Raw genomic sequence first — 26,011 nt, forward strand, 5'->3', positions numbered from 1 at the left:
TAACTGTGTCTTGGAACTGATGTGAGACATATAATATATGCCACAATGCCTGATATAAAGTCAGCGTTCAGTAAATATTGTTATTGCTATCAGGATGTCTTCATTCTACAACCAAATACTATACATATAAACGTAAAGTCAGTGTTTTGAAAGTCCCATGATAACTGACTTGCAGTGATGACTGCAAGAGAAAAGAAATCAAGTTTTGGTAAAGTCCTCACTTTAAATGAGGAAATTTAAGTATCGCTGCCCCCACGGACTCATATGCCCCAGTGAGAATAAACAGCTCCCTAAAAACCTGCCCATCTTCCTAATAGCTTCTCACTGAAGGCCCCACATTTCCCACTTTAACACTTCAGTCAGGGAGTAGCTAAGAAGCTCCTGTCATCTCCTGTGAGATTTCCCGCCAGATAACCTAATAAAGCAAATTGTCCCATGCAGGCAGGCTCCCAGTGGGTGTGCTATGCGGAGCTTGGCAGGAGGCGTGAGACCCGTCTCCTTCGTGGCCTCCTTCCCCAGAAGAGCCCAGCGGCTGGTATTCAAAGGGCCATGGCACACCTGCCCAGCTAGACACCTGGCTTTTCTGACAGCCCCCGGACTTACCTGCAGGGTCAGGTAGAGCCTGTGGGGGCTCCCAGGGCCAGCCCAGTCCACGCTGAGGGCTCGGCACTGAGCCAGGGCCGGGCGAGCTGCACTTCGGGCGCCCGAGTCCTCGTCACCGCCGGCCGGGCTATCTTTTCCACGCCCTGTCCCAGGACAAGAGGAGACAGGTGAGACGCCGGACGCTGGTTGGAGGCTGCTGGCCAGGGATCAGTGGCCAGGGCTGAGGCTTAGCTCCCCTTTCACACACTCAGAGCGGCCCAGGCACCGCCAGGAAGGACTCACACGCCCTCACATGCCTGCCCAGCATGGAGGGAAGGCCTGGAGCTGAGCAGGCTCTGCGCTCTTTCTTCACCACAAACTGCCCGGGGATCCTCTGCAGAAGGTCGCCCAAGATCTCCCCCCGGAGGTGGGGGCTTCCTCTCCCTCCACGGTGGCCTTAGGGCTGGCACGTGCCCACCACCAACCCTCTACAGAGAGCAGCAGAAGGAAGCCGACGCCACCCTGGCTGTGCTAATCCTCACAGGAGGTGCACCCCGGGGCCGTGACCTCATTACCAAGGCCGCCTCTAGGTGGCAATTTCTCCCCTGCCTTCATAAAGACCAACCCCACACTGGGTGGCCTGGTCCTCATGGCCTTCAAAAGCGCATCCAGGACCAGTTAAAGCACATCCTTTCAAGTCTCTGACACGTCGCCTCCCTCACTGGATGGCGGGAGAGAGCTGACTGTGGCTTCAATACCCCATTCACCCCTAATCCCCAGCCCTCTACCGCAGCTTGTGGGGCTGGACGGGATGGGAGAGGGGACTCGCCTCCAGGGGCACACTGTAGAGTCCCCACCCTGGGGTGCTATCACATCCTGACTGCCAGCACTGGACCAAGTGCTTTTCAGGCCTTATTTCCCTTCCTGATCCTCAGTTTCCTTGTCAATACCATGGGCATTAAGAACCAACTTCAGTCATGCGATGAGGATTAAATGGGGTGATGCATGCAAAGTGCTCACAGAAGGTAGTCATCAATGCAGACCGACAGCTCCTTACAACAGCCCTGAGAGGTGTGAACCGGAGGCCCAGAAGGGTTAATAATATGCCCAGGGTCACCTGAAGCCAGTGTTCCAATCCCATGTGCTAACCCACCTTCTGCTTGCTTTCCCTTCTCAAAGTGGCAGTAAGTTGGGGGTGGGAGGTGGTAGAAGGGCCTAGGGACACTCATACTGGCTGAAACTCTACCCAGTGGCAGGCACCATGCTTGGCATTTCACACACAGGATTTCACTGGACCTTTGTCTTAAATTTTAAAAGTGGATAAAAGTCTGTATGGTCATATAAGCCTCATAATACTAATTTAAGAGAGCAATATGCACGTGCAGGACTGAAAGGAACTATATAAAATGTTTAGTGACGAGCTTCTAGGTGAGTCTTCTTTTTTATACCTTTCTGGGTTTTTTTTTTTTTGGTTTTCCAAGATAACATGTTTTTGTTTTTCAATTCTTGTTTTCTTTTTTAAGCCAGAAAAGCAATACTATTCATTCATATTACAGTCTTAATCCTTTGGACAATCTTGCAGAGTAGAGACCATCTTCAGCTCCTTCCAGACAACCGGGGCCACCTGATTCAAGAGCCCAAGCTTTCCCAGGAGGACTCCAGGGTCAACCCCAGCCTCACTGTCCCCAAGGAAGAGACCGTGGAGGGCAGCGCTTTGGCTGCCACCGATGGTACAAGTGAGGTGGGAGAGAGGGAACTGGAGCTTGCTATGTGCCCTCTCTGGGCCTCGGTTTTCCCTTCTGTACATTGAGGGGCTTGGCCTTATGTCCCAGAAGAGCTCTGCTAACTCAGACAGACTGGCCCTCTATAGCCCTCTCCCAGTAGGTCAGGAGCAGTCAGACAGCAAACTCCTGAAGGCCCCCTGCCTGAAGACACACCCTCTGCCCCAACACTTTCAGGACGACCTGCCCAAGCCAAGGCTGGCAGACACCCAGGGGCAGCTCCCCAGGCCTGATGATCGAGCCCGCACCGGGAATCACAGAAGCCGCCCACTTCTTGATGTTGGCAGCGCCAGGGGACATGACCCAGAAAGGAGAGCCCGTGTTGACAGCTCCCCCAGGGGGAGGGAGGGCCCCAGACTCGGGGACTCCCTCACTACCCACCTGCTGTCGGGGCCACCTTGGATGGCACCTAAAAGGAGCGCATGGCACCCACCCTCTGCCAGGCCACGCTCGGGAGCAGCCTTTCGTCCGCTCCGCGCCATCCGCCGGCGAGCCCCGGCGGGATCAAGTGTCGGCACCGCGCAGGGCGCCGGGCAGCTCTGCACCTACCTTGTTTACCAGCTGCGGGCAGAAACCGGGGCGAGACCACGAGTGCTCGGCCGAGGACGGGCGGATCACAGAGCCACAGCGACCCGGCCGGCCAGGGAGCGCGTGGCTGTCCGCCGCGTTCCCCGCTCTGCGCCACAGTCTGCGTTAACGTTTAACTCGGCGTCCCGGGCCGGTCTTTACAGACGGGCGGGCGCGGGGCAGGAGCGCCCAGAGAAATTGACGCCCTGACTCCACGCCCGGCTCGCGGGCTGCCGGTACCCTGTAATTACCTGACAGCTCTGACTGAGTCTAGGAACTTGCGAGAAACCCCAGTCTCATCGTTGGTATCTGGAGGAAGGAAGGGAAATAAAGAGGCATTTTAAAAATGCGGACTCACCAGTTCTCAACCTCCCCGGGCCGGTGTGTGGGAAAGGGCGGGCGGCCGGGCTGGCTGGGGCGGGGCGAGCCATCCCCGGCTCGGGCTCCCCGGCCCGGCCCACTCGCCACAGGCCGCGCAGCGAGGGCGTGGCTCCCAGGTTCCACGTCCTGCGAGACGGGACCATGGCCCGGCGGGGCTTAGTAGCCTCCTCCGGGCGCCGGGCGGCCTGCGGAGAGAGCAAGAAAAGGGAGGTTGAAGCCCGCTGGCCGGCACCTTCCCCCGCCTCAACCCCAAGCAGATCGGAGCCTGCCATCTGCAAGGGTCCAAGGGACTGGGTCACCTGTTAACCCAAAGCCCCAATTCCAGTGTCCCCCAAGGACCCCCTGGGCTCAGGCAATGAAACAGGGCCTCGCACCATTTCAGGGTGCTCATTAAGGAGAAGGGAGGCTCAGAGGTGGGCAAGGAGCCCACCAGGTGCATCTGTAGCACAGTGTGGAGACCCCACATCTCGGCCCTTCCCTCGGAGCCTGGCAGCACACAGACAGGGCACAACCCCACATGGAGGCACCACCAGGGCCTCCAACAGCATCTCGATGAATCCATTATGAAGGGACCCTGACTGTGGCTCTGACAAGTCTGGCTTATATACATCAAAATTCTCTTTAAATCAGCTCATTCATGTGTTCAACTAGCCCTCACGCTGTACTACAACTGGCAGACACCCTGCTAGGACTTGAAAATACAAAGATTCATTCATTCTTCATTTAATAATTATTTACCCGGTACCTGCTGTGTGCCAGGCACCTGCCTGGGGTCCTCTTTGATCAGCAGAGACATGGCCTCAAAGCTCCCTGTCAGGAGGGAGGTAAACACTTCAACAAACCTTCACAATCAGAACAGGAGGTAAGGAGGCTCCAGGTGGTATGGAGAATGGGGCTGGGGGTGGGGAACGCTAGTCTGGGTAGAAAGCCCCATAGGGCCCTCATGCACTGAGCAAATGAACAGGACAGACTTCATTTACTTTACAAGTCTTTATGGAACACCTATTGCATGCAAAGCGACTCTGAAGGCATTTAAGGTGATAACACCAAGCTACAGTCCCAGACTCAGACAGTAAGTGATGCCATGTTTGAAAGAAGCCAAGTCAGCTCGGAGAGGTAATGTGGAGTTTGCTTTGGGTTTAAAATGGAGTTGGAGGCACTCAAGGATTTCCCAATGACGCCACCTGGGCTGGAGGCCACTCTCCGCATCCCGCGCTGCACTGATGGCTTTCTACCAGGCAGTCAAGCGATTTAAACAATGTCCATCCCCCCGACCCTCTACAGTTCCCCAGGGTGAGTCCCACGGCACCCAGCCTGGAGCAGCAGCTACATCCACATCAAACAGCTGGCAAAGGCTTGTTGGGTGAATGCCTTGATAGGAATGCACACGAAAGCCTGAACTGAAGCTTGGAAGACAGCAGGGTTAGAGATGGAATCACTGAGTTGTGAGGCTGATGGGGGTCACCGTGCCACAGGTGAGGATCCAGTCGTTAAAAGGTAGTGCAAGATGAAAGGCAATCAGGGAGGACAGAGGTGACTCTGAGTGGGAAGGAAAGCTGGAGAAGGAAGGTCAGAGGTGGCTGAAGCAACAGACAGGTGCAGAGTCCTCAGAGGTGACCGGGAGTGAGAAGGAGAGGATGGTCAATTACCAGGGAACCATGCCACGGAGAGATCCAATTGGAAGAAAGGTCAATGGAGCAGAACAGAGGGCAGACCTGGGAAGGTCTAAGGTGGGGTGGGGGTGGCTAGAGGAAGCTGCCACTTCCTTCTCTTTGGAGAAGTTGGCTAGGATGGGAAGGAGAGGATGTGGAATTTGGAACAGGAGAGATCTGCACATGCTGGGTCAATAGAGGAGCAGGAACAACTGAAGCATTGAGAGGCAAGAGAAGGAAGACCCCAAGGATGGGTGGCCTGAGGTTGGCAGAGCTGAGCCCTGGAAGAATGCCAGGCTCTTGGCTAGGGAGTCCTGGCCTCTGCCTTCCTTGATTAAGGAAGACACCTTGGAGGAGGAGTCTCCTGGGTGCCCTCTCCCTGGCAGGGGTCAGGACTGCTGGCCAAAGGGCAGAGTGGACGTTAATGCTGCTTATGGGCAGCTCCGCTGAGGAAATGGAGATGGACCAGTGTGGAGTGGAGGGAACTGGGAGACATAGCCAGACATCCCCTTCTCCAGGCTACTCAGCACAGAGCTGGGCACACAATCTGCCCTGAGGATCAGCTGCCCAGTGGGTAAAGAAGGAGGGAGTGAGATGGGCTCCACCCGCATGCCGAGCTGCTGGAAGGTGAGATGGCAAAGGGCATTGAAGGTCGATTCCATGGTTGAGGGAGACCTTCACGTGTTCTGTGCTTAGTTGTGTTGGACTCTGAGACCCTTTGGACTGTAGCCCGCCAGGCTCCTCTGTCCATGGCAATTCTCCAGGCAAGAATACTGGAGTGGGTTACCATTTCCTTCTCCAGGGGATCATCCCTACCCAGGGCTCATCCCAACCCAGGGATCAAACCTGTGTCTCCTGCATTGCAGGCAGATTCTATGTGCACTGAGCCATCAGGGAAGCCCTGAGAAGACTTTTAAGGAGATCAGCTAAGCCTGAGGGGCAGGGACAGAAGGACACATATTTCTTGGCTTTCAGGAAGGGAAGTTGGGAGGCAGGAAGAGATCAGGAAGAAAGAGGAAGGGTGTGTGCAAGATCCTGAAGAGGAAAAAGTAGCTGAATTAGCAGTGTGTCGGATGTGAGAGTTAAAAGCATCAAGGACTTTCAAACAGCCCAAGACTGGAGACACAAAAACCTAGGTCTTAGGACGGGGTGATGGGGGCACAGTGTGGTTATGACCAAAAGCTAGTTCAGAGCCCGGCTGCACTACTTAGTAGATGTGCAACCCTGGGAGAATGACTTTGTCTCTAAGCCTCAGTATCTCCATCTTTGAAATGGGAGAACTCTACCTTAATAGGGCTGATGTAAAGTTTGGATAACACATATACACAACATTAAGAACAATACCGACATATACAAAGAACCCTGCCCCCCCCCCAAATTTAATGTTTCAGTGACCTATATCCAGCGGTGGGTGAACGCAGGGGCAGGCTGCAGGAGAGCCCCATCAGCCTCTCCAGGTTTAGGCCAAGGTGGCAGAGGTGCAGCCCCCTTCCCCCAGACCAGGGTTGCTGCAATGATTGGGGAATAGACTTGACAACTGCCCAGAGACCACTGCCTGGGGAAACATAGTCTTTGTCTCCCTGAGAGAGGGGGCAGAAGGTCTGGGAGGGTGGACAGGGGCTGGACCTCCCCTGAGCAGTCACACATCCTGGGTTTTGCAGGTCAACCCAGATTTCAAAGCCTCTGTTCCTTGGTGCCCAGAAGGAAAGCAGAACGCATTACCCCCACATCCCTCAAGTCCAGTCACTGCAAATACAGGGCCCCATTCTCAGACTGCATTCCTCACAAATGACTCTCTGGCCAAGGAGACGGCTACTTTTATCAAGGGCACAGGGAACAGCCTGGGCCAGCAGAGTTGCTGGCTCAGCCTCAGGAGGACAGAAAGCCAGAGAAGGCGAAAGGGCAGGTGTGGCCAGGACCCCCAACCTTGAGACAAATGTGTGTGTGGGGGGGGGTGGGGGTGGTGCTGATGACAAATGGTACTTGAGAATTTAAATACAGCTTCCTCTTTAAAATCTGCCAGGACCAGGCCCTTCACTGCGCCAGAGTTCCGCTCTAACTCACAACAGGGGGCTGACAGAGGTGGCTTCGGGCTGGCCCTCCCAGCTGGGAACCCCTCCCCACCAGGCTGCAGCTGTCAAAGGCTCAATTTCCCCACTGCCCAGGGGGACGCCGGCCCAGGCCCTCGTTCCTAACCTGCCGCTAGCCCACCCCATCCCGGCCCTGCGAAGGGGAAAGTCAACTGCCCAGAGGACCTACGCGGTGGGAGGGCTCGAAACTGCAGCATTCGAGGGAGCCTTGCGGACACGGGGACTTCGGCACGGGGAGGGGGCGGCGCTGACCGGCACGCGGTTCCCTGGCAATCTCCGTCTTTCCCGGGCCATTGAAATCGGAAAGGGGGTCCCGAGGCTGCTCGCATTCCAGGGGACCTGTCGCCCCCATGCTCTGATCGGCTCTGGCTGGACAGCGCGGGGGGCGGGGGTGGGGGCGGGATAGCGCAGGGCTGGGTCTCCCGGGCCCGGCCCTCCCCGCGCCCCACCTCGGGATTGGGCAGGGGGATCTCGGACGCGACACCCCGAACGACGGGCTGGGCGGAACCCGAGCGCCCAGCCCTCCCTCTTCCCGCCCGAGCCCGGACTCACCGGCCTGGCGGAGGCAGGATCCTGGCGTCGCCGCAGCGCCAGGGGCTCGGCCCGGCCCGGCCCGCCGGCGGGAGGCAGCTCCACGCCACCGCCTCCTTGGCCCGCCCCGCTCCCGCCCCGCTCCGGCCCCTCCCGCACACTTTCCACAGGAAATGATTAACTCGGGCCGCGGCGGGTTCCCATGGCAACCGGCTCAGACCCTGGCGGGGGGCGGCGGCACGCGCGCGCGCTCCCGCGTGCACACACACAGAGACTCACACTCTCACGCGGGGCTGCCCGCTCTGCTCAGACCTTTCTTCTGGGTCTCCCGGCGCTCCGCACACGCCCGTGCACACGTGCGCGCTCACCCCAGACGCACACGAGCCGTCCTACGTGCTCACATACAATACACGCGGCTCTCACAGGTTTGCACACAGGCTCTAGTGAGTCCGCATGAACACATTCACAGTTCCCACACACATCCCGACGTTCATTCCTACGTGCATGCTTTGCACTTAAACTGACATTCTCATCCACACCTCCTCAAACCCTAGTACAAAACTTTTGCACACACTAGTTACTACTAACACACAATTCTCACAAGTGCTCCCTTGCCACCCTTCACAGTTTCTCACAAACTGTAGTATACTTTTTTCTAAAACTTTCTAGCACACACACACTAGCTAGTATGTGTGCACACTTGCACATTCTCACACACTTCCAATGTGCACTCACATTCCTGTACGGAGTTCAGACTTTCCCCCTTGCTTTCCCACAAATGCTGTACATGCTTCTTCAAGTACTCTTGAACTCTTCCTCACATTCCACAGAGCAACATTCCTATGTTGCTAACCCCAGTACAGACTTTCATGGGCTTCCCAGGTGGCTCAGCTGGTGAAGAATCCACTTGCCAATGCAAGAGACTAGGGTTCGATCCCAGGTCCAGGAAGAGCCCCTGGAGGAGGAGATGGCAACCCACTTCAGTATTCTTGCCTGGGAAACCCCACGGACAGACAAGCCTGGCGGGTTACACTCCATGGGATTGCAAAAGAGTCAGACTTGACTTAGCAACTAAACAACACACACTTTAGTGAGCACACGTGCACATGCATGCACTGTCACACATCAGCACACGCGTTTTCACACATACATTCTCACTAGCTCTAGTAGGGGTACACAGGCCAGGTTGCCTCCCTAGCCAAGGCACCACCTGCTGCCCCCTGCTCCTCCCTGGCCCTGTTCCCCTCTCATACCCCCCCAAGAGACAGATGTCTTGCAGAGCAGGGAAGCTGTTTGGAATTTTTAAAGGTAAAATATTCCTTTAATCTCCAGTGAAAACACATTCAGAATGCCGGCTCGGAGCAGACAGCAGCTCCTGGTGTAGGCCCAGACGGCCTTCCTCAGAGGATGTCCCAGAAGCAGCCTGGGGGAGGCAGGGAGCCTGCCAGCCAAGGAGAGCCAGCTGACCCAGAGGAGCCACTCTGTTCTTTGTCTCCCAAACAGAGGCGGCATTTTATTCCAGAGTCAGCAGCAATATTCCCCCTCCAGGGTGCGGAAGGAGGAGAGAGCAAAGAAATTCAGGAGCCAGCCCAGTGCAGGCTGATGGTTCCCGCAGATAATCCCAGGAGGGTGGGTGCTCTGCCTCTTCCTGTTTAACAGGAGGGTAGGATGAACCGACTGGAGGGGGACGTGCAGCTCCAGAGAGGCAGAGCCAAGGTCCTGGGCCTCAGATGGTCCAGGATGCTAGACCAGGACACTCCCAACCCCCTACTGAAAATGGATTCATGTGTTTTATCTTCTCACTGAGATGTCCCAGTGCAGGCCCAATAAAGGGTGCCTGTCACTCTTCTGGTTTTTTTTATATTTTTGTCCAAGCCACAAGGCATGGGGGATTCTAGTTTCCAGACCCAGGATCAAACCTGCATCCCCTGCAGTGGCAGTGAGGAGTCTTAACCACTGGACCACAAGGGAAGTCCCGAGTCCCTCTTCTGGAATGGTTTCCTATAGAGCTGGATTTCTAACTAAGAACCCCAGATAACCCTCCCAATGGGAGAGCTGGTCATAATTTGAGAGGCACTTTCTCTCTGACTGCCCCGCAGACAGCAGCGGTCAGGGGGACTGCAAGGTCAGATGAGGACAAATTTTCTCTAGATCCTTGACCAAGTATCTCCTTTCATTATAGACCCTAATGTTTGACTGAGGAGAGGGATGGGGTGGGAGTATCTGTCTTTCCAAGTCCTGATACAGAACTGGAGGCCTTTTCTTACTTAGAGCCGGCACGTTGACATTAACTGCAGGTTCCTTTTGACAAAGCCAAAGCCAGATTTTTAAATTAATAATAACATTTATTGTTCGTTTCCTCTGATTACAAAAGTAATAGATGTTCATTGTAACCATAATCCCACCCACTAGAGATAAGTGCTGCCAACATTTTAGTACAGTTTTTTTCCTCTATGCACATAATAGCTACCATTTATCACAGTTATCACTGTGCCAGGCACTGCACTGAGCTCTTTAAAAACAAGATCTCGTTTAACCCCAAACACCTATGAGGTGGGTACCATCATAGTCCCCATTTTCAGGAAGGGAAACTGAGCCTCCTAAAGTTCATTGATAAAGCTGGTGTATGCTACTGCTGAGACAGGAACCCAATAGGTGTGTGTGTGTGTGTGTGTGTGTACATGTTGTTGTTGCTGTTCAGTTGCCAAGCTGTGTTTCACTCTTTGCAACCCCACGGACTGCAGCCTTCCAGGGTCCTCTGTCCATGGGATTCTCCAGGCAAGAATACTGGAGTGGGCTGCCATTTCCTTCTCCAGGAGATCTTCCTGACCCAGGGATTGTACCTATGTCTCCTGCATTGGCAGGTGGATTCTTTACCACTGAACCACCAGGAAAGCCTGGTGGTTTATATACAATACACAAACATATAGTATAGCTATATATGTATAGGTGCTGGAGTTTACTAAGTTCAAAGCACCAGTGAAGGAAAAAGAAAATTGAGATGGTTGAGGAAGCATTTGCCAAATTCCAGTAAAACTCTGACTTGAAATGCAAAACCAAATTGCTTTATGATTGCTGGAATTTAGTTTAAGGTGGCACAATGTCAGAAACTACATATCAGTGACTTCGGGGTGTATTTCTATCCCAGAAACTTCACTGATGGTTTGATATGGAGGCTGCCAATTCTCCCCAGCCACACGGAGAGTGAAACTTGGCCACCCCGATGCTGAGGTCCTGAGCCCATGAGCGAGGACTCTTGGATTCAGCCTACCTGCCTCCTGGCAGAGGCATAGATGTCCCTGGGAGGGCCACAAGAATGCAGTGGCCAGAAGCTGAAGCTCCAGTACTTTGGCCACCTGATGCGAAGAGCCAACTCTTTAGGAAAGACCCTGATGCGGGGAATGATTGAAGGCAAAAGGAGAAGGAGGCAGCAGAGGATGAGATGGTTGGATGGCATCACCAACTCAATGGGACGTGATTTCAGCAAACTCTGGGAGACGGTGAAGGACAGGAAGCCTGGCATACTGAGTCCATGGGGTCACAAAGAGTTGGACATGACTGAGTACCTGAACAAGGCAACGCTGCAGGCTCATATCCACATTGACCCATCCTCCAGGAAAGGGGGGGAGCACCATTGTTGTTCAGAGTCTGAAAGCCCTTAACTCTCAGGCACCCATCTGAGAGGTAGTCAAGGGCTCAAGGGGTTCTTCTGCATAGAGGGCAGCAGTGAGGGGGTGATAATAAGCCAGTTCTGTTTGATCTGATTCTTGTAGCGATCAGAGTAAAGCACACCTAAGATTTACATGATTTTCCAGTTCTAATGACTGAAGCTGGGACTCAATCACCTTCAGGTCTTTGTAATGCTGTTCTCTAGAGGCCTCTCTTCTCACCTTATTCCTACCAGCCTCCACCCACCTTCACCTGGACAGCTCCTGTTTCTCCTTCAAGCTTAGAGGTCACCTTCCTTGACCCTACCAGGCACTACAGTCTCCTGACTGCTCACTCCCCTGCGGCACCCCCCATGCTGGATTGTAAAGGTCTCTTCTATCTACACCATCATCTCCTTGAGCTCAGAACTCTTTCCTAACTTGATTGCAGGGCATGCCTTTGCTACAGACTCTGCTCCAACAGGCAGTAGGTGCCTGGCATCACATCACGTAAATAAAGATCACACAAGGATCACAGAGGGAAAGAACAGAGTGTGCTAAACATGTATGAACAGACTTTTTTCCCATGTAAATAACATAAAAGACTTAATGAGACGTACACTGCTATATTAAAAATGGATAACTGACAAAAGTGATCAAAAGATTGAAGGCAGAAGGAGAAAAGGATGATAGAGGATGAGATGGTTGGATGTCATCACCGATTCAGTGGACATCAGTTTAAGCAGACTCCAGGAGGTGGTGAGGGACAGGGAAGCCTGGCATGCTGCAGTTCGTGGGGTCTTGAAGAGTCGAACATGACTTGGTGATTGAACAACGACAACCAAGGCCCTACTGTACAGCACAGGGAACTCTGCTCAATGTTATGCGGCAGCCCGGATGGGAGAGGGGTTTGAGGGAGAATGGATACATGTATATGTATGGCTGGGTCCCTTCGCTGTTCACCTGAAACTGTCACAACACTACTTGTTAACTGGCTATACCCCAATACAGAGGAAAAAGTTTAAAGATAAAGGGAAGTGAGTGAAAAGATCCTTAGGGAATCATTCCAATGTGGTCAATTAGGAGCCCCCTGCCCCTCTGAAAAGTGTGATCAGCACATGTTCCTGTACCAAACAGCTTCTTGAAGTCAGAGGGTACCTCTTGGAGCTGAGTGACACAGTAAGTAATTCTGACTCAATTAGCTGCTGTTTTGAAGCCATTGCAATAGCTTTGATACAGCCCATCATGAACAGTGCAGAAAGAGCTTGGAGGATCCCAGGAGGGCGCAGGCAGGCTCTGCACCCAGCCCTGCAACCACGAGTTTGACTCCTTACCAGCAGCAGGACTCAAGCCTTTGATCTCTGAGCACACTTGGGGGCTGGCCCTTTGCAGGGGTAGGGGTTGCTGGCCTTTGATTCACACCTCCCAGCTCTGAGGAAGTCACGCTTCTCAGTGGACGTGAAGGAGTGTGGTCTTAGATGACCCCGGGGCTGGACTGTTAATCCTGACTCTCCTCTGTTACAGGCTCAGCTCCTATGAGCACTCAGTGCCCATCGGGTATTTGAACAAATGGTCCCCGCCTCTCCCCTCTCCCCCTTTGTGCTCCCTCTGGGCCCTCCCTCCTTCTAAAAGCTGTATTAACTAGGAAAACCTTGCTCCCACTTCCAAAGGTCTGTGTTGGGAATCAAGGCAACCTTCCCCCCAGACCACTTTTGCTCTAAAATATTTAGACAGTGACTTACCTGCTGCATTTGCCAGGAAAGTTGGGCTCAGCAGTGCTTCCCAGCTCCCAGGTGAGGGGAACCTGAAGCCTCTTGATGATCTGAGGAAGAATTTGGCAGACACCCCCCTCCTAGCACTCCAGGGCAGAAAGGAAAACAGAGTTTTTTCCCCTTATCATTTCCTGTAGTCTAAAAAATGAGAAGAATGCAGACACTAAGGAGATATGTACTTAAGTATATGAGGTAATAGAGATGGAGGAAGGGTGACTGAGGCAGATGAGCCCTGCCCCCATGGCCTCCCTCTCAGTCAGCCCTTCCCTGGGATCATGCAGAAGCCCTGGGCTTCCTCTCCCAAAAAGCTCCCTCCCTGGCTCTCTTCTTGCTCCTAAATCATTCTCTCTCCTTGTTCTAAGCTAAGACATGCATTATTCACATCATCCCCGCTTTCTTTCAACTTCCCCATTCAATTTTCCCCATCTGCTGCAAATTCTAGATTGCTGGGGTGGGGGTTTGTTTTTTAACTTCAATTTTTATTTTTCCTGCACAAATGTAGTAGAAATCAAGAGAGGACAAATCATCCATGCCCTCAAATCCCACCACTCTGCACTTATTGTCATTGGCCCAGATTTTCTTTCTGGTGAAAGTGTGACAGTGTTAGATGCTTGGTCGTGTCTGACTCTATATGAATGACCCTGTGGACCATAGCCCTCCAGGCTCTTGTATCCAGGCAAGAATACTGGAGTGGGTAGCCATTCCCTTCTCCAGGGGATCTTCCAGATCCAGGAGTCGAACCCGGGTCTCCTACATTGCAACAGATTCTTTACTGTCTGGGCCACCAGGGAAGCTCAGAACACTGTTAACTTTCAAAAGACATTATTTCTGTAGTAAGGGGAGACAGTAGGGAGCAAAGGTTAAAACTAGGTTTGAGGGTCAGGTGGTTGGGGATCTGAACTCTGGCTCCGTCACTTCCTCTGTGCCTCAGTTTCCTCCTGTGACAAGGTAACTAACTCACTGGGCTGGTATGAGAAGTAAATAAGAGCAAACACATTACGCCCAGAGCCCGGCATCTGATGCACCAGCTGTGGTTATAGTGGGAGGCAGACCGTGGAGACAATTTTCTACTCTGCCTTTTTCTCACTTTACATCATAGAACAAGGGATTTTCCAAGTGACTTTTTCCTACTAAGGTCTCCCCTTTTCTGAACTGCAGGACCAAGACTGAGGATGAGGCCCAGGGCCCATTCAACCTTGGGCTTGCACGGTGTGGGGTACACCTAGCACCCTGTAAAAATGACTGAAAAGAGTAAACATTTTAAATGGCTGCATAATATACCTCTGAACAGCTCTGCCACCACTGAACTGGCCATTCCGTGGGATCAGATATGTGAGTAGCTCCCATTTTTACACATTTATAAACAGCATTGCTGTGACATCTCCCTACACACAGCCTGTTCATGCCCTGGGGACAGGGCAGGGGGAGTGGGGTTGTTAACTTCATAAAATCTGAATAAAGAGTCTGATCATTTTTTTTTTTTTTACACTTTCTAAACACGTTGCCAGATTGCCATCAGATGGGCTGTACCAAATTTACACTTTACGCTGTCGCTGGCAGCATTTTAGACGAGAGCTACTTTTTGTACTAATTTACAGTTTTTCTCTTGGATCTGGAATTCTCGCCTGGGCTGGTCCCCCCGTGAGGCATGAGGCACATAAAATGCCTGAGCAATGGCTGTCAGGGAGGGGAGTGTCTGGTTCCTTTGCTGGGTTTCTGTCTGCTGGGCTGGCCCAGGCCCGGCTGAGAGAGCTGAGTCAGCGCACCCCCTCCCTGTCTGCTCTTCAAGCCCCCAGACACCTTCCCAAGTGGGTTCTTGAACATCCCACAACCTTGGCAGACTGCTCAGGTGGCCATCAGCATCACTAAGATTGTCTGCTGTGACACCAGCCTGCAACCGCAGCCTGTGTTCTTGCAAGAGCCACTGGTGTGCTCAGTCGTGTCCAACTCATGTGCGACCCCACGGACTATAGCCCTCCAGGCTCCCCTGTCCATGGGATTTCCCAGGCAAGGATACTGGAATGGGTTGTCATTTCCTACTTCAGGGGATCTTCCCAACCCAGGGATCCAACCCACGTCTCCTGCATCTCTTGCTTTGGCAGACAGATTCTTTACCGCTGCGCCACTTGGGAAGCACCTATCAGTCACTCCTGGAAAGTAAATCCCTCAAGAGACCCTGGTATCTGCAATCAGCTTTTCATTTCTCGGGGGGCAGGAGCAGGTACTCAGAGGCAGCAGCCGGGTGAGAGAAGCTATGTTTTCCGGACGACCAAACTCCGGCTCCTGACCACCTGCCAGCCTCTTGGTGCTGCCAGCATGGCTCACCCAGCTTCTTCAGCAGCCCCACGGCCTCTCCCCTGCCTCTGGTCCTCCTCCTCTGGGGGTGGCCCTTGTTTGCAAACAGCCACGGGAAGTTTTGACGCTGCTGATTAACCAGACTCCCACAGCTCTGGGTTGTTAGTCATCACGACAAGTCTCAACCTTCTGCCAGCCCTGCCGACATCACCAGCTCCCAGGTGACAGGGAAGCAGTGACTAGGACCTGGGCAGTTTCAGTGGCTCCCATCGTCATCTTCACGGGGTGGGGAAGGACCGCCACCCATCCCAAACAACTAGAGTGTGCAGGGCCTGGGATGCCAGGGAGGGACTTCAATGCGATTTAGCTTGCTTCTACCGAGGGATCGCTTTGTGCCAAGCACTGGGCTAAACTCTACATACAGGATTGCTTTCAGTTCAGTTCAGTCACTCAGTCGTGTCCGACTCTTTGCGACCCCATGAATCGCAGCACGCCAGGCCTCCCTGTCCATCACCAACTCCCGGAGTTCACTCAGACTCACGTCCATTGAGTCTGTGATGCCATCCAGCCATCTCATCCTCTGTCATCCCCTTCTCCTCCTGCCCCCAACCCCTCCCAGCATCAGAGTCTTTTCCAATGAGTCAACTCTTCACATGAGGTGGCCAAAGTACTGGAGTTTCAGCTTTAGCATCATTGCTTCCAAAGAAATCCCAGGGCTGAGCTCCTTCAGAATGGACTGGTTGGATCTCCTTGCAGTCCAAGGAACTCTCAAGAGTCTTCTCCAACACCATAGTTCAAATTGCTTTAGGTTTCACTTAATCCTCACAGTGATATGTGAGGTAGGTGTTATAATTCTCATTTTACAAGATGGAAAAACTGGGGTACAATGTTATAAGAGTGACTGGGCCCAGGAATGTGTAGGGAGCAGCTGGGGGAAGGCAGCTTGGAGAGCTGAGAAAGCGGGGTACTCCAGGCCAGGAGTTGTGTTCCCAACCACCGCATGACTTTGGGCAGGTTTCTTCCCTTCTCTGGGTCTCCTACCACCTCCCTGGATAAATGAGGAAGATGAGCGGGTGAGCTAAAACCACAAGGGAGTGAGTAGGCAAGTTGGAAAGGATGACTGTGTGATTCTGAGGTTCTGCTGCCTGAAGTCCTGGTCCGAGGGAGGGGTAATTCCAGCTGTGAACTTGGGGCTCTGGCCTCACTGTTGACAGTTGCTTGACAAATGAACACCAGGAGAAGAAAGGAGAGTGGCTGACAGGGGCTGGGAAGGGAGGGGGAGATGGGGAGTGCTGCTAATGGGGCTTCTGTGAGGGGGTGATGAAAAGTTCTCAAATTAGGTTATGGGGAATGGTTGCATGGTTCGGCAAATATACTAAAAACCACTGAATTGTACACTTTAAATGAGTAAATTTTATGCTATTTAATTACATTTCAATAAAGCTGTTTAAGAGAGAAAGGAAAGAAGAAAAGAAGGTAGGAAGGGAGGGAGAGGGAGGGAGGGAGACCACACAGAGGTTGGGCCAGAGCTCCCTCTGAGATTTGCCTCCTGGAGGTCTCACACCCAGCCCCTCCCAGTCACGCCCTCCTGCAAGCACCCTGAGCCTGGGAAATGTATGTACCAGGACACCCGAGTGGCAGGTGATGGTTCCAGATTCCAACCAGTAGTGATGGGAGCCTCTGACCTCCTTGGAAGCAGAAGGAGCCAGGAATCAAAGAGCAGGAGCGGGCCTGGAGGGATGGGGAAGAAGGCAGATGGAGGCCAAGTCAGGGTGAGTGGCTAGGAGGAGACCCTGAGCATCGGTAGTGTGGCTCTGACGGGAAGGCCCAGGAGACAGGGAGCCTGGGCTGTCCAGAGTTTCTCTCAGTGGCCTGAAAACATCGCAGCATCCCAGAAAGTGAGCATAGAAAGTACCTTCAGCTGAGGGCCCCTCAAACTGGTACAGTCTGGCACGAGTGGGGTCCCAGACAGATGCAGCCATTCCAGAGGCAACACCGACCCAGACTTGACCCCGAGCCAGGTGCGCAGGTGCAGGGGGACCCAAAATGAAGGCAAAATTGGCCAATAGGAGTCAGGAATTCATTCCACTTCTGCTGTTCGGACAACTTAACTGCTGCAAGAGGAGATTCCCGGAGGGTCTTAGAGGCACAGCTTTCCTGTCTAGATTTCCAAGGGCAGATGACCCAGAAAGCACCTTCCCCCAGACAAACCTCCCCCGTCCACGTAGGCACATCCTCTTGCACCCACCTCTTTGGGCAGCTGGCCGTGGACAGTCCAGCCATAAGTGAACAAAGAATCTTGGAGATTGTAACTGCCTCTGAGAGTCTCAGCGCTGGGGTCAAACCCACGTGCCTGGCTCAGGAGTTGTGGCACACAGGCACGTGGGATCTTCCCAGATCAGGGATCAAACCCGTGCCCCCTGCATCGGCAGGTGGATTCTTAGCCACCGGACCACCAGCGGAATCCCTTATTCATTTATTTGGCTGCACTAGGTCTTGTGGTGGCACGTGGGCGCTCCGATCTTCACTGTGGCACGCGGGCTCTATAGTTGTGGTGTGTGGGATTTAGTTCCCTGATCAGAGACTGAACCCGGGCCTCCTGCATTGGGAGCACAGAGTCCTCGCCACTGGATCACAGCGAAAGTGCCAGAGGCCTGGTCTTAAACCATTGTACCATACAGCCTCTCCAGGGTACAGTGGGTGGGGTCCTTTTCGCCCCGTGTCAGTCCTCTGCATACGTTCAAGGCTCTTTGCCATCTGCCTGCAGCCTCCCTGCCCAGCCCTCTCTCCCAGTGCTCCACCCAAGGCACTCTCCTGTTCTGAGTTTGCTATGTGTCCGAGCCTCCCTGCATTCGCACATGCTGTTCTTGTTGTGATGACAGCCCATTCACCGAGTGAGGCCCTGGAGAAATATCACCTCCTTGTGGGACCTTCCTGCTACTGCCTAGTCAGAGTGCCCCCAGGACCATCTGCCCTTCCCTTACCTCACTCAGGACACTGAATTGGAGCTTCTGAAGAACTAATCACCCTCTCCCATTACCCTGGAGCTCCTTCATTCAAGCCCCCAAGCTGTGTGAACTTAAGCAAGGCACTCAACCTCTCTGAGCCTCCATGCCCTCATAAATGGCTGTCCTAATTATAATAGCTATTATTCTTATGGGTAATATTTACTGTGCATTTACTATGTGCCAGGCATTATGTGCTAAGTACCCTATGGTCAAGATCTCATTTAATCCTCACAGCACCCTAGGAGGTAGATGTTATTATTATCCCTGGTTACAGATAAAGAAACGATCACTTTTGTTAGGACAACTGTCTTTATCACGGTTGCTATTCTTTCTTCTGCCGCAAAGCTTAACATGTAGCAGATACTCAAATCCTGTTTGTTGAAGTCAAGTGTGGTTAAAAATAGGAGGGGACTCAGATAGGAAAAGAGTTCCAGAAACATGGCCATGCGCACGCTCCAGAATGTTGAGGTCTAGCCTTGTCCTGGCTGAAATGATGCTGTCTCTGGAGCTGGATGCTGGCAGACAGAGGAGACCGGGGACCTGGGTGGCCCACTTTGGATTCCCCCATCCCAGCCCTAGCCTAACCTATAGAAACAGACTGCCCACACCAGCCCTGCAGTGCTCAGAGCCCCACAGTTAACAGGGTATTTTTTTTGTTGTTTAGTTGCTAAATCGTGTCTGACTCTTTGCGACCCCATGGATTGTAGCCTTCCAGGCTTCTCTCTCCATGGGATTTCCCAGGCAAGGATGCTGGAGTGGGTTGTCATTTCCTTCTCCAGGGGATCTTCCCCACCCAGGGATCAAACCTGCCATGTCTTGCATTGCAGGCGGATTCTTTACCACTGAGCCACCTGGGAAGCCCCCGTCCATCCCCCCACAGCAAACAAGCCTCCTAGGTAAATGGTGACTGAGGCTCTGGGGGTCCCAGGTGGTTGACTGAGGGCAGAATTTGTGCATATTCATAACTAGAATAGTTTCAGAGTTGACTTTGCCAAGCTCAAAGCCAAAGGTGCAGAGCGCCTTGTGTGTCCACGCGCCAAGCTCCAGATGCCGCAGTGTTTCCTAGGGGCCCTCTCCACCACTCCAAACATTTCCTGAAAGCCTCAGGGGCTGCTTCAAGGTCTCTGCCCATCACTCCCACTGACTGATCAAGGACCACATCAGCATCTGGCCTAACTGTGCAACCAGGATGCTCTCCACGACCAACGTGGATCCCTGACCCCACAGCACCCAGGAGGCGACACCCAATGCTGGAAACATAGACTCAGAGAAAGTGAGGGGCAAAACTGCTCAGAAACACTCCACTCAGGGAGAAATATCTACTGTCTTGATTAGGCTCAGACATGCAGCTCAGATGGTAAAGAATCTGTCCACAGTGTGGGAGACCCAGGTTCAGTTTCTGGTTCAAGAAGATCTCTTGGAAAAGGGAATGGCAACCCAGTCCAGTATTCTTGCCTTGAGAATCCCATGGACAGAGGAGCCTAGTGGGCTACAGTCCATGGGGTTGCAAAGAGTCTGACACGACTGAGCGACTGACACGACTGAGCAACTAACACTAACTGATGCTCATCCCAGGGCAAAGATGCCTGGGTTCGTGGCATCACCGAGTCCTTCTGACTCACCACCAGCACTTCCAAGACACTAGACTCCTCTCCTGGTCACTGCTCCACCTGGACACACGTGCAGTCCTTGGTGCCTCGATTAAGTCTGTGCCCTATGGTAAGCTCTGCTCCAGGGGACCCAGCATCCATTCATTCATACAGTGGACTCAGCTGGGCTGCCCTCTGCCCAACAGACAGGCTTTTACAGCCTTGACCTTCAGCTGCGGCAGTCAGGAGTCCTGTCCGCTTTCCTCTTGAGGCCTCCTCGGCCCTAATGTAAGTTTGTGGACATAAGCAGAAGGAGAAGAGGGCATCAGAGGATGAGATGGTTGGATGGCATCATCGATGCAATGGACATGAACTTGGACAAACTTCAGGAGATGGTGAGGGACAGGGAGGCCTGGCGTGCTGCAGTCCATGGGGGTCACAAAGAGTCGGACACAACCGGGTGACTGAACAAGAAGCAGGAAACACCGTGTTCAAACCCTCTCACCATGCGACCTGCTACTCACAGTCACTCACTCTGGGGCCCATTTGAGGGAAGGAACTTCCACTTCTGATTATTTCTCAAGCCCTCGCAATATCTCTATTTACAGGAGTAAAAACCGAAGCTCTAAAAGATCAAGTGGCCCATCCAAGGAGAGCGCCAGAACCAGGTATTCTGGGGCTAATTCTCTCCATTGCTCACTCTTACCTGGAACCCACACACCAACACTGCTTACCCCAAACCCAGAAGCCACGACGGGCCCTGAAGGAGGCAAGAGATGAAGTCAGTCTGTCCTGGGGTGTCGGAAGGACTCCAGAGGCCCGCGCGTCCCTGCCTGTCTGCCGAGGGAGGGCCTTGGAAGATCTGCCTCCAGGGGCTGAACAGAAGCCAGGCGGAAGGCGAGGGATCCAAGCGCCACAGGGGAAACGCTGGGCTCGGAACTGCCCAGTGAATTGCAGCTGATGCTCCTCGTCTACAAGTTAAAAAACCAAAACGAGCTGCGGAATGACAGCCGGCTGCCCAAGTGTCAGAGGAATGTTGTTGCCAGACAGGTTGACGAGGCGTCTGCTAAGATGGGCTCCAGAAACCAGGCCTGGGCTGTTGCCACACCAGGCGGCTCCTGGGAGGCCAAGGCCACAGGGGCAGCTGCCACCCTTCCCACAACAGGGGCCCCTGGAGACTCACCGCAAACCTCAACAGAACCCCCCTAGATGCATGGGAGCCAGTCATCGCCCCCAGGGGCAGCCACCTTGTCCAGGCAAGGCTCTTGGAGAACAGAGCTGGGGCAGCCACCCCACCCCACCTGACTCCTAGCAAGGTCTGAGGTGGGAAGGCTACAGGGCTTTCCTCCAACCAAGTCTGTAGCCATGACAACCTACCTTGAATCATTAATAAAGATAATTCCAGGAATAATGGGTTTCTCCAGTGGTAAAGAATCTGCCTGCAGTGCAGGAGACACAGATGTGGGTTCAATCCCTGGGTCAAAAAGATCCCCTGGAGAGGGAAAGGGTAACCCACTCCAGTACTCTCGCCTGGAAAATTTCATGGACAGAGGAGCCTGGCAGCCTATAGTGCATAGGGTCATAAAGAGTCAGGCACGATTGAAGTGACTGAGCACACACAGGCATGATAACAGTGGCTAACTTTTCTAAAGCACTTACGCCATGACAGGGATCACGCTGGGCACTTTTTCTGGATCTTCAAATGTATTAGTTTCCTGCGGCTGCTGTAACAAATGACCACAGACTGGACGGCTTAAACCAGCGGTCCCCAACCTTTCGGGCACCAGCGACTCGTTTCGTGGAACACAACTCTTCTGTGGACAGGGGATAGGGTGGGGGTGGGGAACTCAGGCAGTCACGTGAGCAATGGGTACCAGTCTGTGACCTGGGGGTTGAGGACCCCTGGCTTAAACAACGGAAGCTTATTGTTGCCCAGTTCTGGAGGTTAGGGGTCAGAATTCAAGGGGCAGCAGAGCCACACTCCCTCTGCAGGCTCCAGGAAAGAAACCTTTGCCTCTTCCAGCTTTTGCTGGTTGCTGGCAGTCCTTGGTGTTCCTTGGTTTGTAGACAAATTCTTCCAGTCTCTGTCTCCACATCATGCTTTCCTCTCTGTGTGTCTATTCAAACTTTCCTCCTCTTATAAGGACATCAGTTGTATTGGATTAGAGCCCATTCTAATCCAGGATGACCTCATCTTAACTTGACCATCTCTGCAAAGACCCGATTTCCAAACAAGGTCATGCTCTCAGGTGCCACATGGACATGAGTCTGTAGGAGACACTGTTCTATCTCCTGTATCACATATAATCCTCCCAACAACCCTGGCACTGCTCTCATCCCCATCTTACAGATAACATGACTGAGGTTCAGAGAGGTTAAGCAACTTGCCTGAGGTCACACAGCTGGGAGACCAGAACCCCGTTTTACTGATTCTAGAACCCATACTATTTTGTCCCAAGCATCACGCTCATCACTGCCTCCTCTGGGGCCCAGTGGTTCAATGTTCACAAGGCTTTTCCTGGCTGTTGTTACATCTTTCTGCCATCACAACCTCAAAGGACCCTGTTTTCAGTTTACAAAGGAAACAGAGACTCCATTAATTCACCTGGCCAAGGTTTCCCTGGTTGCTCAGCAGTAAAGAATTCGCCTGCCCATGTAGGAGACGCAGGTTCCATTCCTGATCTGGAAAGAGCGAAGGAAATGGCAACCCACTCCAGTATTCTTGCCTGGGAAATCCCATGGACAGAGGAGCCTGGCGGGCTACAGTCCTTAGGGTTGCAAACAGTTAGACACAACTTAACGACTAAACAGCAGCACAAAGGTCACATAGCTAAAAAGTGGCAGTCTCTCAAACCCAGGTCCAGCACGATCCACAATGTAGACTTCAAATGGGGAGTTAACGGGAACATTTCAAGGCTTTGTCAAGTCAGTCAAGGCTATCTCCCCAGTGTGATCAATGGCTGTGCTGTGTTTACTGATAATACCAACTTCAGCTACACCTGCCAAGCTCGTAGAAGGTATTGTAAATCTGCGGCTTAAATTCACCTCCTCAGGTTTCAGCCCGTTGCCCAGGACTGTTCTCTGCCAGCAGTAAGGCCAGCTGTTTCAGTGGTTACAAAGCAGAGAAAAACCAGGTCAAGAATCCACGAGGCTCTCACAGCTCACATTTGAGCCTCAGAGCTTGGGCCACAGCAAAAGACCCAATGGGCACCGTTTGTCCAGTCACTCCTGGCCCAGAAGGGCAAGACTCAGACACAGGCCCATTAGCCCAGTGCCAGGCATGGCTCCGAGCACCATCCAGCTTTTTTCCACTAAACCACACAAATACCCATGTGTATGTGCATGCTAAGTCACTCCGGCTGTGTCCAACTCTGTGCAAACCTACGGACTGTAGCCCGCCAGACTCCCATATCCATGGAATTCTCCAGGCAAGATTACTGGAGTGGGTTGCCATGCCCTCCTCCAGGGAATCTTCCCTACCCAGGGATTGAAGCCGCTTCTCTTATGTCTCCTGCATTGGCAGGCATGTTCTCTATCACTAGCACCACCTGGAAAGCCAAGTATCCATGAAGTAGGTGCTATTGGTACCCCCACTTTTCCAGAGGAGGAAACAGGCTCAGGAGAAGCACGTGCTCTGCTGGTGAGTGGCTACGCCAGGATTGGGCCACAGGTCTGCTTGAGTGCAGAGCCCCAGTCTTGGTCTCTAAGGAGCGACATCCATGGAGGCCTGGAGCCTATAAGAGTGACCACTGTGATAGCAGCACCTTAGAACACGCAAGGGCCAGCGTGGGCCAGAGGGGGTTTTCAGGGAGGGAGGCCAGGCCTGAGGACCAGAATGCCCAGCAAGCCAGTGTGCTATGGAGCCATGCAGAATGTGAGGGGATGCACACAGGCACAAGCAGGAGGGTAGGACCCTGGGGGACCACCCTCTGATCCACTGCAATAGCCAGAGAGGTTTACCATGAAAAGGAGACCACATCGCCTTCTGACTTTAAAAGCACCAGTGGTGGGACTTCTTTGGTGGTCTAGTGGTAAAGACTTCACCTTCCAATGCAGGGGGTGCAGGTTCAATCCCTGATCAGGGAACTAAGATCCCCTGTGCCTCACAGCCAAAACATAAAACAGAAGCAATGTTATAACAAAGTCAGTGCTGCTGCTTCTGCTGCTGCTAAGTCGCTTCAGTCGTGTCCGACTCTGTGAGACCCCATAGACAGCAGCCCACCAGGCTCCCCCGTCCCTGGGATTCTCCAGGCAAGAACACTGGAGTGGGTTGCCATTTCCTTCTCCAATGCGTGAAAATGAAAAGTAAAAGTGAAGTCGCTCAGTCGTGTCCGACTCTTAGCAACCCCATGGACTGCAGCCTACCAGGGTCCTCCGCCCATGGGATTTGCCAGGCAAGAGTACTGGAGTGGGGTGCCATTGCCTTCTCCGAACAAAGTCAATAAAGCCTTTAAAAATGGTCCACATTAAAAAAAAAAAAAAAAAAACTTAAAAGAAAACGAAAGCACCAGTGGCTTCCTGTGAAGCTTACAACAGAATCCAAACTCCTTATTGTGGCTGATGATCCTAACCCCGTGGCATCCCACAGCTCAGTCCTGATCTAGCTGCACAGGCTTCCTTCTTGTTTTCCAAGCATGACACTGAGCCTTAGCACTTGCTGTTCCCTCTGCCTAGAATGCTGTTCCCTGAACTCTGCATGCTGGCTCCTCGTCCTTAGATTCTTAGCTCAGCTGTCCCCTCTTCAGAGTGGCTTTCCGTGGCTGCCAGTCCAGAGTCAGTAGCCCCCCATTATTCTCCAAGTAACCCTCCTGTTTTCTTTCCTTCTTAGCACATACTACATCCTAGAATTGCTGTTTGTTGGTTGGTTGTCCTTTAATCTTCCTCCCATGAAGCCAAGGACTTGATCTTGTTCCCTGCTGACCTCAGCATCTAGTACAGTGCTTCACCCATAGTAGGTGCCCAGTGGATATTTGTTGAATGAATAAATTCACTAGAAATATGGAGTCATAGATGGATCACCCAGAGAAAGACCTGGAACAGACTGGGCCGGCAGTTGTGATGGGATGAGAAGAGTAGCCCAAGAGCAAGGCCCAAGTGGAGGCTGCTGGGAAAATCCTGGGGAAAGAGAGAAGTATAAGCCACAGGGGCCAGCCTGGCCACAAACAAGGGCAGAAATGCACAGAAAAGAGGTAGTTTTCTTAAGAGCAATGAAGACAGAACTCATGCCAACCAACAGGCACATGCAACAATGGAAAGACTAGTGAGAACTTAAGGGTGATTTGTCAGAGTGACAACAAAAGGTAGGTCCCAAGGCATCCTACACCCATTCATTCATAGGTACTGAATATTTATCATGTGCAGTGAGTGAGGAAGGCTGTTCTGGAGGGGGCAGAGTCAGGGATGGGGTCAGAGTAAAGGACGTAGGGGCTACCTTGGGTTGCTGGGCCTTCAGCCTGGAAGACTTCCTGGAGAAGAGTGACCAGGCCCTGTGAGAAGATGCTCTACCTCAGGCTGCAGCACTGGGCAGGGGCAAAGGCAGTAACGAGCCAGGTGACCCTTTGCCACTTCAGCTCCAGCCACAAACAGAGAGACCGGACCAGACAGGGTTCCTTGGTTCATATCCTATTCCAACCGGTAACAGGGACTCAGATCAGAACACAGGACAGGGACTCAGATAAGTCAGAACAGGAACTCATATCATGGACTCAGATCAGAACCAAGAACAGGGACTCAGATCAGAACCAAGAACAGGGACTCAGATCAGAAGGCAGGGGTTTGTAGACTCAGAGGTGAACTTTTACCCCATAACCCTTTGCACCCATCTGCTCACAATCTCAAGACTCTCACGGTTAATTGCCCCCTCTTTTCTTACAAGGGAAAGTCCACAGGTCAGCTACCTTATCTCAATCAGTATATGGGGAGCAGTTCTGTGTAGAGGATGGCTGGTGACCTTGACGACAATTTGCTGTTGTTAGAGTTTCAGAAGTTAAAAGAAACAACACTTGCAAATAAAACAAGAAAACTCTGCAGGACACAATGGCCCAGCAGTTAGGAGGTTTGACTCCCGAGTTAAAATCCAGGCCTACCTCTCTCTGGCTGAACCACTTCAGGCAAGT

At 52.8% G+C, this 26,011-nt stretch overlaps 2 protein-coding genes across 5 annotated transcripts in view; both read right to left on the reverse strand.

Annotated features, from left to right (window-relative positions):
* KIFC3 (kinesin family member C3) overlaps positions 1-3,469 on the reverse strand; it is a 30,733-nt gene extending 27,264 nt beyond the window's left edge. For 2 of the 4 annotated variants that reach the window (XM_068991783.1, XM_068991784.1), the window contains exons 1-2: positions 3,289-3,378; positions 604-746 (exon numbers count right to left, since the gene is read on the reverse strand). In XM_068991783.1, the coding sequence (XP_068847884.1) occupies positions 604-746; positions 3,289-3,361 (216 nt within the window). In that variant the 5' untranslated portion in view covers positions 3,362-3,378. Of the gene's footprint in view, positions 1-603; positions 747-2,912; positions 3,027-3,288 lie in introns of those variants that run through there. The other 2 variants (XM_068991786.1, XM_068991785.1) reach the window with 2 other exon arrangements.
* Positions 3,470-6,826: 3,357 nt separating this feature from the next.
* The window catches only part of LOC138096743 (cyclic nucleotide-gated channel beta-1-like), a 93,831-nt gene continuing 74,646 nt past the window's right edge, over positions 6,827-26,011 (reverse strand). The window contains exons 21-23 of the mRNA XM_068993023.1: positions 7,606-7,744; positions 7,223-7,502; positions 6,827-6,831 (exon numbers count right to left, since the gene is read on the reverse strand). Of these exons, the coding sequence (XP_068849124.1) occupies positions 6,827-6,831; positions 7,223-7,502; positions 7,606-7,744 (424 nt within the window). The remainder of the gene's footprint in view (positions 6,832-7,222; positions 7,503-7,605; positions 7,745-26,011) is intronic.

This window comes from Capricornis sumatraensis, chromosome 20, assembly GCF_032405125.1.
Source record: "Capricornis sumatraensis isolate serow.1 chromosome 20, serow.2, whole genome shotgun sequence".
NCBI classification, from domain to species: domain Eukaryota; kingdom Metazoa; phylum Chordata; class Mammalia; order Artiodactyla; family Bovidae; genus Capricornis; species Capricornis sumatraensis.